This window comes from Xiphophorus hellerii, chromosome 9, assembly GCF_003331165.1.
Source record: "Xiphophorus hellerii strain 12219 chromosome 9, Xiphophorus_hellerii-4.1, whole genome shotgun sequence".
Classification (NCBI taxonomy): domain Eukaryota; kingdom Metazoa; phylum Chordata; class Actinopteri; order Cyprinodontiformes; family Poeciliidae; genus Xiphophorus; species Xiphophorus hellerii.
Window position 1 is genome coordinate 32,898,335 of NC_045680.1, and position 11,638 is coordinate 32,909,972.

Consider the following 11,638-nt stretch of genomic DNA (forward strand, 5'->3'; position numbering starts at 1 on the left):
TGTATTGATCTTTTTATGACAGTCTGAACAACACAGGTCAGATTATTTTCGAATGCGACCCATATCTGATACGTATCCGATTCAAATGCAACCTAACGTCCAGGTCGCATTAATTCCACCTGAACGTCACTGATATTCAACAAATGTCCCTATTCTGCGTCCTAATACATACAAGCAGGAATAAAAACAACAACTATAACTGACTGTAATGAGGATTAAGTTGTTAATTTTCTGCTTTGGTCAGACAACAACTTCAAGTGTGTGAGCTACGCTCCACCGTTAGCATCCTTGTTTACTTCAGCAAACACTGAAGACTTCTTTTCATGGCGGTTGGCAGAACACTGAGAATGCTGATGTTATTGCGCCCTCTAACAACACTTTCAGGTTGTTGGCCTGTTCACACTGGAATGCATACAGGTCACATTTCTTTGGAAGTGTGAACGGCCCCGGCATTGGGTCACTTCAGGCTGCAGTGTGAACGCAGCCAGAGTTCTTGTTTTTATTTGATTTTTGAATACAGAATATGGTTCCCCTTCTGTCACCATGGAAACCACAGGCTTGCCTGTCCCCGTAACCATAGCTACCATGGGTTCTCCCTTTGGCATAGTAACTGAGACCCTCCTGATCCGAGGACTTTCAGATCAGATAAAAAAGGTTCTAAGCAGCTCCTTCCGACCAATCAGCTGTCAGAACCTGACCTGCTCAGACAGAAGCATCCAATCAGAACCCTCCTACTGGGTCAGAACCAATGCTAGTTAAAGCTGATAACCATTAGCTAACAAGCAGCTAACAAGTAGCTAGCCAATAGTTAACTACAAGCTAGATGTGAGTTAGCAGGAGCTAACCACTAGCTAGCCAGAAGCTAACCATGAGCTAGCAAGGACCTAATAATGAACTAGCCAGCAGCTAACCAGTAGCTAGCTAGCAGCTAGCCAGATGCTAAATGAGTTAACCAGGAGCTAACTGGGTCCAGTTGACCTTACTGAGCCGTTCGGACCTTCCCTATTGAACCGCCATCTTGTTGTTGTTGTGAAGCCCGTTTTCCTCAGTTTGTTCAGAACCGTTTGGGTTTGTTTTGTGGATCTGATCAGACTCTGTGCTGCGTTTTGAACTCTGTGTTTCTTTCTCAATGTGATGCTGTAACCGAGAGTTTTGCTGTTATTTTGTTGTTTTCCTTTGTGTTTCTCTAGGCCACAGTTTAGGTTACGGCTTTGTTAACTTTGTTAACCATAGTGATGCAGAGAGGGCTATCAGTACCCTCAATGGCCTGAGGCTACAGTCTAAAACTATCAAGGTAACGCGCCACAGGTGCTCTTTGATTTTCCTCTTTCCACTGATAGATGTGTTATGTTTTCTGGACAGTAGGGGGCGCTCTCAGCTGCAGCGTCTGAAGATTGAAGGTATTTTGTTCTGACACACGTCAGCACTGAATCTGTCGCTTCCTTCAGTTCAGTGAGATGATGTGCCAAGACTTAACTTTAAAAACGGATGCTTTTATTTTGAAAAACTCAACATGATTTAATGTCTTTTATTTTATTTTTTAAACTATTATGGTTAAATGTAAACTTTATTTTACTGTTTTAAATTTAAGATACCCTGTTTTTTATTTGGACACTGAATGTAACTCTTACTTTGAAAGTTTTCTGTAATTTTATTTGAATATTTCTGTCCTGTGAGGAAGAGGAGCTGACGTCTTCCTCTCTCCTTCCTGCAGGTGTCGTTTGCTCGCCCGAGTTCGGACACCATCAAAGATGCCAACCTGTACATCAGCGGTCTGCCCAGAACGCTGAGCCAGCAGGACCTGGAAGACATGTTCTCCTCCTTCGGACGCATCATCAACTCCAGGGTCCTGGTGGACCAGGCGTCAGGTGAGCTCATGTGACCCACCGTTTCCATCGGTGCTAGAGAGAAACAGAGCCAATGGCTTCAAATTCAGGCCCAACATTTTCACAAAGAAACCAACCCTGTCAGCTGCTGCTCCATCTACACCAGGCTGCTCAAGTCCTGTCCTCCAGAGCTACTTTTAGATGCATCCCTGCTCCAACAGACCAGGATCAGCTCTGAGCAGACCTGCTAACAAGCCGTTCATTTGAGGTGTGTTGGAGCAGGGATGCATCTGAAAGTTGCAGGATGGCAGCTGTGGAGGACGGGACTTGAGCAGCCCTGGTCTAGACTCACTCAGGCCAGTTAAGGTCCGGCTTCGGTCCGGTTCTAGCCCTGATGGGAGCGTCTCTCCATCGAGGAAATACGGGCCCAGAGCAACGCTCAGCAGAACCGGGAAGTTCTGATGCACTCAACTAAATCCAAATGTTTCATTTTGTCTTGTTGAAATGTGTTAATGTCATGGAAACGGTTCAGATTAGCTGGTTATTATTTCATATTAACCTAGATTAATATGAAAAGGCTTCTGGATTTAAGTCATCAGAAGATGTAGATCAATATCCACTGATAAGGAGATCTATTAATTAATCTTATTTTGATATGAGACACTGTTCCAATCAAAAACGAATCAAGAAACAGAATGCATTCTGTCATAATATTATTCAAGGATCAAAGAAAAGACTCACCATATTCTCGGCAAATCCAAGAATAAAGTAACAAATAGATACCTAGCTTTTTAATATCCACCACATCACCTTATAGCAAAGAAGATAGTCTTTTCCCATCTCTGGTGACCCTGAACAACAGTTCACCTGGGCTCAAAAAGAACTTCTTAGAAAACTTCTGTTATCAGTTTTTGTTTCTCCAGTGAATAAGTCGGTTTGTGTCACAATATCGCCCTTAAACTTCATTTAAAAGAAAAACAAAACAAGCACGTCAGGGCAAACTGTTGTGTAGTTCTGAAGTTTCACACCAGGTGGCGCTAAGCTGAGCCAGGCGTGTTGGACCGATCGTCTCCATTGGACCTTAACCTGAAAACTTTCTCTATTTTACCTCATTTTTATCGTATTTTCATCCACTCTCTTTTATATGTGCTTTCATTTCACTCCAACACCCATAATGCCTTGCTTTGTGTCAACTGCAGAGTCGTTGAACCTCCTTACCGCTTCGCTAAACAGTCTCTGTCCTCTGATTGGCTGCCAGGTCTGTCTCGGGGCGTGGCCTTCATCCGCTACGATAAGCGCAGCGAGGCCGAGGACGCGGTGAAGCACCTGAACGGACACGTCCCGCCCGGCGGCTCTGAGCCAATCACAGTCAAGTTTGCCGCCAACCCCAACCAAGGCCGGAACCCCATGGTGATGTCACAGACCTACCACGGCCAATCACGACGCTTCGGAGGCCCTGTCCATCACCAGGCGCAGAGGTTCAGGTGAGTAATCAGATTACAGTAACTGTGACACAGTGTTCTGATTGGCTGTCGGGTTTTAAATTTCCTCCACTTCCTGTTTGCCTCCAGGTTTTCTCCGATGTCGGCCGACCACATGGGCGCGGGGGGCGGAGCCTCGGGAAGCCCCTCCTCTGGCTGGTGTCTGTTCATTTACAACCTGAGCCAGGACGCCGACGAGGGCATGCTGTGGCAGATGTTTGGGCCGTTCGGCGCCGTCGTCAACGTCAAGGTCATCCGAGACTTCAACACCAACAAGTGCAAAGGCTTCGGGTTCGTTACCATGGCGAACTATGAGGAAGCCGCCATGGCCATCCACAGCCTGAACGGCTACCAGCTGGGGGACAAAGTCCTGCAGGTGTCTTTCAAGACCAACAAGGGACACAAGTAGACGGCAGCGGAAGCGGGTGGGCGGGGCTAAAGGTCACATGATGTAGTTTCTGTTTTTTTTTGTTTTTTTTATTAGCATGCACAGCTTTTTATTTTTGAGCTGAAACTCGTTCTGAAACGATTCTCTGGACTCTGACGCCTGATTGGTCCGTCTCCTGCCGGACCGGACTGTAGTTTCCCCCAGGGATGGTTGGAGTTCCCGTCTTGGTTCTGTTAGTTTTTGTTTTTTTTTAGAAAGTGTCGATCTGTTTTAGGTGAAAAATGTCCACTCTGCAGTTGTTGAATGAATCATTAAATGTTGTTCGGTTCTGGTCGGTTTAATAATCCGAGGAAGTTCTGACTTCATGTTGGACTTTGAAACGAGCAGAACCGGTGGAAGCTGTTTGAGCCTCAGTGTGATGTTGACTCTTCAATAATAAATCTGTTGATGAAAACATGAGCAACGTAAATAAAGTGACTTTATTGAGTGAAATCAGAGGGACCCATATGTACCAGCTGGGCCACGCTTTAGAAACCACAGACCCAGGTCAGTGATGATGGTGATGGAGACTGGTTGGGCATCTGGCATCAGTTACCATGGTAACATAACCATTATGTAAGGAAGTGGTCTGGTTGCCCCAGCTGTGTTTGTGCTCTGCTAGCCTCTAGGGGGCAGCGTGGGCATTAAGCAGAGAAACAATAGTAGGAAGCAACATGGAGGTCTGTTGGAGGTTCACGAAGGTGCTGCTTTCCTCCTCTAGGGGGAGCTCTTGCTTGCATACATGTTTTTCCAGAAGCTATGTAGTTCCAGGATGTTGTGGAGTTTGTGGACGCATCGAGCTTCAGAGTTATGAAAAAGGGTTCACCCCGTTGATGTTTTAGCATCTTATTGCTTTTATAAATGAATCATAATCAATATTTGGCATTTTTCACAAAACATACCAAAAAGACTTTTAATGTCAAAGTGAAAACTGATTTCTGCACAATGATAAAAACAACTTAACCAGATTCCTGGCTTTGGCGTCGGATCCTTCTAGATAGGAAAACTTTGTGGATGCTTGGAAAAACAAATAAGTTTTAAACTAATGACACAGATGAGGTTTCTCTTCTCTTACTAGATTTTAAACTAGACTTCTGGAGTTTCAGATCCTGCCTTCCTCGGCTGCAGGGTCTGACGGTTTCTTTCTCTTCAGTCAGTCTTTCTTCGTCAGAAACCGAAACCTGGGGCCTCATGATTAAAACACCGCACAATTTTCACACTAAAACTTGGCGTACAGACAAATTTATAAAAGTGCCGTGCACAAAAAAATCCGGATGCATAAAGCCGTGCGCACATGGCTGCCCACCTTTCCTTTATAAACCCTAATTTGCGGGAAACAGCAGCTGCTGGTTCGCCTGTTGCCTCCATAAATACATATTAACATAAATTAGTACAAATACCTGGAAGTCTGCTTCCACGTGAAGCCGTAACCATGGCAACGTCCTTGTTTGTAGCAGTTTTGAGTATTTATAATAATTATATATTTTATTTAAAAGGTGCTTTCAGGGCACATAAGGTCACCTCCATAAAAATAATTAATTTTACAGGAAAAAAGATAAATCAAAAAAAGAAAATAGAGAGATTCAAGTGCAAATGAGTGTTTAAACAGCAGAAAACTTTCTCAGCGTTTTGTAAACCCACAACTATAGAATCTTAAAAATAAATGAAAAGAATACAATTAAGATAAATATCATTTATTTGCACTTCTATTAAATCATCAGTTAGTGGATCTTAAAACATGATGTAATGCTGATCACATTTAGAGCCGGCCCAAGGTATAAATGAACTAAGAGAATATCAAAGCTGTTAAATTTGATTTAATGGTTTCAGCAAAGATCAATTAAATTATTTAACATTTAATTGCAAAGCTGGAAAGTTTACTTGGTAAAAGTCCAAAGAACAATCTTCATAGTTAGATTGATTTGTTACCATAGCAACAATCTGATTCTCTCAGTTTAATCTTTGAGTTTTAGTTGCATTAATGCATTTTAGTAAACTATAATTACATATAATTACACTGGTCAATTAAACTAGGACCCCTCTCCCAGATTTCACCGAATCTATGTTGAAATGCTGTTAGTGGTGCTGATGGGGCCCCTAACTCAAATTCTGCTCAAGGCCTCGTTCAACCTTGGACCGGCCCTGCATGATGAGCTAGACCTGCTGCACTGCGCATCTCTGCTGGATGCAGAGAGGCAAACTGGGAGATTTAATTTATGCCACATTAGTAGCTCTTCCATTTCGTGTCTATTGAGTTTTTAATAATCGCCACAGAAACTGTTTTGGTTGCCCGAACGTCATGGGAGGAGTTGTTCTGATCTCCGTGCGGCCTCGCAGCAACTGTACTTGACTGTAGACAAAGCATTTGTGTCGCCGCAAAAAATTAAAATAAAATAAAAATAAGGCAAGCGCAAGAGCTCCTCCATAGGCTGAAGCACACCGGCTAACCAGGAACTCAGACTTTAATAACGCAGACAGTCAGCATGTTGAGACGTAAACACACACGCTGCACATAATGCTTTGTTCACAAAGAAATATTCTCACCGCACACTCTCATGTCTAAATGTGTTCCTGTGAACACGCAGTGCAGCTCAATGAGAACATTTGCAGTTCAGATTGAGCTGCGCGAGCAGAACAAACGCAGTGGATTTAAACTTGACTCCTACCTTGATAAAAGGGGTTCATATAGGTGAGCCTATATGAGCGATTAGTGCTTAGGTAAAACTTCAGAGATCAGGCCACAACAACGCGCGAAGCGTCCAACATGCAGAGGCACCGGCAGTCTGATTGGTGTGTTCAATGCATCAACTATTAAAAACTACAGTATATAAACTATAAACTATCTTAAGAATAATTTTGCCCTGCCAGTGAAATGTTTACTCCAGAAGAGAGGCTTCTAATCTGGCATATAGGAAATACAGGTGAAATTCTTGCTAAAATATATTTCATGTCTTGTGATGGGTGTGTGTAATGTGTTTCCTGTACTGAGCCGCGATCAGAAACGGCAGGGAACAAATTTGAGGTGAGGCAGGCAGTTCTCTGGCCTCATGGCAGGGGGCGCTCATGATCCCAGACATTGTGACTCTACAACTGCAGAGTAAGAGACAGAAACAGCGAGCTAGCCATGGAGCTAGCCATACAGTAAAGTGCAGCGATACCACAGCAATCACTTATTAATAATCACAAAATAAACATTAAGCCTAACCATACTACTGCAACAGATTGAATGTTCTGCTCTTTGTGAAATATTTCAGTGTTGTTGTTTTTTTTGTGTCATTGTTGTCAGCTGCTATGCCAACGAGTCTGCGCTACGCTGATACAGAGAGCGAGAAATACTTGGTTTTGAGTTTTACTTTAACGGTTTTTCTCTGCTATGGAGCACAAAATTAATAATATCTACATCTCCAAGTTTCATTGAGTTAACGGAGTTATTCTACGGCGGCAGATTTTATGCATGACGTAGTGTTTTGCCCTCCAGCTTTTTCCGCATGAGCGAAATTTCCTTATGTAAACAATAACATGCAGGGAGTCTATATTTATAAATATGATTATGATTAATCACAATCATAATTATGATTATAATCATAATCATAATGATTATGATTATGAGGTAGCTGGTTCATACCCTCACCAGCTATGAACCTCACCTCACCATCTATGAACCTCACCGCACGTCACAGGATTTAAAGACAGACAGAGTCCTTTGAGTGGGAACATGGATATTTATTGTCAATAGAGGAATCATGTGCATAAATTGTACATTTACAACTCATGCATCTTTCTGTCCATAAAGGCACATTCACAAAGCGGTTGCACCAGTACCGGTACCGCTCGGCTCCTGCTTTAAGTTCTGCTCAGAGCTCCAGGATGATCAGTCTGGATGAATCTAAATGCCCATAAACCAGCAGATCAATCTGATCTCTGATCAATGCTCCATGTTCTCCATCAGAGCCAAAGCTCCTCAGGATAGTGGCTCACCTTGATGCAGCCCTAACCACCCTATAACCCTAACCCTACCCTGTGTTCATCATTTTTATTAAACTTTCATTATCAATAACTGCACACTGTTACAGTACTGTTGTCCTGGCAACAGTCCAAGCCAACGGGTTATGCTGGGAGCCTCCTTAGGGTGTTTGTTCCCTTGTACAAAGTGTACTTGTGTCCAGGGCTGGCCCATGGCATAACCAAACTAAGTTGCCACTTAGTGCCCCGGGGTGCTATGGGACCCCTAAGTAGAACTGATTTTAAAAAATAATAATTTATTAGTGATTTCTAGGACTTTTATATGAACAAAAACACACAAATTCATTATAAAGTTATTTGTTTTACAATAATATATATTTGATAATGCATGTAGAAGTATTTCTTATATGGGCAAAAAGAAAATTTAAGAAATAAATTGCTCTTGGTGTTAGGGTTAGCCTGATAGAGAAACATTTTGCTAGATAATGTCAGACATTGAGAAGAACCACATACAGAACACATTCAGGAGACTCAAAGGTAAAATTTGTAGAACATGTAAAATAAATGTGTAAAAAATGGGTGTAATAGCTTAATGCCAATTTTTTCATTATTATTTATTTTTTTAGGGCACTTGCATGTTTGTGTATTGACTCAGACATTTGAACAAACAAAATAGTTCAAAAACTAAAAGTGGTATGGAGCCTAAACTTGGCAGAGGGTATGTGGGAGGGTACCCACATACCCTCCAAGTTTGGTGGGTGTGGCTTATTCCCTTCACATAGCTGCCATTGACCCCCATTTGAAAAATTTCTCACTCAAAATAACTCAAAAAGTAAAAGTGCTCATTTGATCAAACTTACAGTGTATACTCCCTCCAATCCTCTGCAGGTGCCCACCATGTTCCTAGCCCACTCCCTTCATAGAGCTGCCATAGACATACATTCATTTTTCAGCCTAGTCTAAGTCTGGCTAGGAGCTTGCTATCAAGCTGGGACTTAAACCTAACATCAGTGCCCTCTTACCTCAACTTAACCAGATTTTATTTAATTTTTAATTATTTTTTAGCTCCGTTTTTGTGAATAAATCACAGCTCAGCTTTAAAATCTTGTTTCTGAGCCTCTTTCGATGAAGGAGTTTGCCTTGATGCTGCTCTGCTCACTAGGAATTGGCTTTAAAAGTCCGTTTTTAAACTGATTTTCTCTCCTTTTACTTTTCAAACTCAGTTTTTTGGAATGAACTCAGCTCAGCTTTAAAATCTCATCTCTGAGCCTCTGTTGGATGAAGGAATTTTATGTTAGTGCTGCTCTCAAGGCTGTAATTTGGTTTTGAATCTCTGATATTTTAGCCATGTTTTACTTCATTTAATTTTTTCTTTGAACTCTGTTTTTAAGACATAAATCATAGCTCAACTTCTAATTTCATCACTGCGCATCTTCTAGGAGCCAGAAATTTGTATTACAACATTTTCAACATCTGAAATAGACTTTAAAATGTCCTTCAGCATTACCCAGAATGCATTACATGGTGGGGCTTCATATTTTAGCTTATAGTGCAGCTGTTTTTGCTGAAACCCCTAACAAACTCTATACAGTTGTCATCAGAATGAGCTCCTCTGTCAAACTAGATGGCTTAGAATGAGCTTGGAAACATGTAGACAATTAGCACCATGAGTCAGAATGGGTTGTGCATTGTTGAACTGCTGCCTGCTTCAAGCTCCATCACAGAAGACCCCCTGCTGGCTGCTTTGGGTAAGTCTTCTCACTTTATTAGTGTGGTCATGAACCCACTTAAAACTGAGCTTTCTAGAGGTCTTGCGGTGTATGATGGCACTAGAATCGCTCTTTGCTCTCATTTCAGGGATGATGGTTTCAATTTCGACAAGTTTCTGGAGACCTGAAAGGCAGCAGCTTGCTGTGGCTGGTCCAGGTTCTCCTTTGTTGGGAGGATTACTGATTTTGCTTTTCCTTCTGGGGTACACTAGAGCATGGGGGCCTGCAACAACCTGGTCTGGCCTGGTCGAGATCTACTGGTGTGCAATTCACTCTGCACAGGATAGCTAAGGTGAGTCAGTTTATTTGCAGACTGCAAGCATTCGACGCAGACCAGAGAATCAACGGAGAACTCTTCTGCTTCCTGGGCATGCTAGTTCCACCTTGCGGTGTTAACGGATAGCGTGTTTTTGAAACCAGGGGCCCGGTACGTATCAGCCTTCCCAGGTTCCGCCTATAGGAACAGCACGTGGGAAAGGTGACTCTAGGACTCGGGAGTCTTAAATGCAGTCCAGTCTTCTATGAGGAATAGCCTCTCACACACACAGCAACATACACACCAACTGGTATTCCGTCTTCAATTCTACAGCTCCACCGCTTCTAACTGCAAAAGGAATGAATGTTAGGAAATCTTCAGGTTAAAGCTCTGCTAAACAGCTTTAACCTCCTAAGACCTGAGCTCTTGCATGGCATGTATTATTAAATCCTCTTTGATTTTTGCAATCATTAAGTCCCAATCAGCCCAAATATAAAATTCTTTTTACATGATTTAGTTGCTGAAACAAATTATGTCCACATATGAGGACATTCATTTTAAATGTAAAAACATGAACAATTTATTGATGAAATCCAAAACTCTTTCTTGAGCATTATTTCTGAGTTCAAAAACAAAATGCTACACAGTAGTTGTGACTGTTTCCATCATGTGGCCCATTCAATGTACTGCTAATGGGTACGGGAATACACATGTCCCTAAAAAGTAAAATCCCTCAAAGTAAATTGCATTGTTGCTGTTCTAAACAGTTAATTTCAAACATTTAGTTTAGTTTAATCTACTTCAAACTATTTTTCCCCTTATGGAATCATCCTTACACTTATGTGTAAACAGCTTTGTAACAATTGCAATCTGCCTGTAAGCAGAGCACCTTCCAAATTAAACAGCACTCACATTTTTTCCGACGTGCTTTTACTCAGCACCACATTTCATTCTTCAAGTTTGCTGCCTTTGGCATATGGTTATTAGCCCTTTCATGGACTGAGACATGGCGCAATGCCTTTACTGGGTTATTTTTCCATTGCAGTAAAATCTCTGGGTCAAATCCCACTCTGAAAAGTCAGTTAGCAAGCTAAACCAAGACCATTTTGGCAGCTTCCATGCAGAAAAGCATGATGCTCTTCTTTGTGTCTCACACATTGGTCTTTGCAGTACAACAGCCAGCTATTGGCTATAGCAAGATCCTTAATTAGTACCCTCAATTTCCATTTTTTACCACTTGTGTGGTAGCAACTCATAAGGTCAATTACACCCATCTTGGAGTTGTATATATGGACAATACTGGGTTGTGAGATGGTCACTTATTTCAGTTTGACGTGTTTGTGAGGTTTCTTCTTGCAGGGTTAGGTAATTATTGCAAGTAGTGGCACGCTAACCCCTGTGCCACTACTTTTTAAAAATTTTTTTACGAGAATACAGTTTTGGATCAGATGCTTCCATGGGAAACTTTGGGTTCTGCAATCATCCATTTTGGCTGTCCCCTGTAATGTTTTCTAGCCTACAACTAACATGTGGCAGTAAAATTACCTCATGTGGATGCCAGGTGATAGGTTATGTTGCCAGATATATTTGTACATTGCCCCATACATTACAGTTCTAAAATGTGAGCTCATAGTTGTAAGACAATTGGAGTATAGGTTCATACAACTTTTGTTAAAGTTAATATCTTGTAGTTTTATCATGTTTGCACATTTAAACCCTTCAATGCAGAAAAAATAAATGTATTTTACTATTTTTTAAGGAATAGTACTGCTGTGCAAAACCTAACTTAGGGTTTAACTTAGGGTTTAACTTAGGGTTTAACTTAGGGTTTAACTTAGGGTTTAACTTAGGGTTTAACTTAGGGTTTAACTTAGGGTTTAACTTAGGGTTTAACTTAGGGTTTAACTTAGGGTTTA

General features: G+C 41.7%; 1 protein-coding gene across 1 annotated transcript; it reads left to right on the plus strand.

Moving 5' to 3' along the window:
- Positions 1 to 1,135: 1,135 nt before the first annotated feature.
- LOC116725927 (ELAV-like protein 1) lies at positions 1,136 to 4,154 on the plus strand (the record flags this gene model as incomplete). Its single annotated transcript, XM_032572342.1, has 4 exons — positions 1,136 to 1,294; positions 1,715 to 1,868; positions 3,085 to 3,310; positions 3,398 to 4,154. Coding segments are annotated over 4 exons (858 nt in total), but the record flags the coding sequence as incomplete, so codon positions are not given.
- Between the last annotated feature and the right edge of the window lie 7,484 nt (positions 4,155 to 11,638).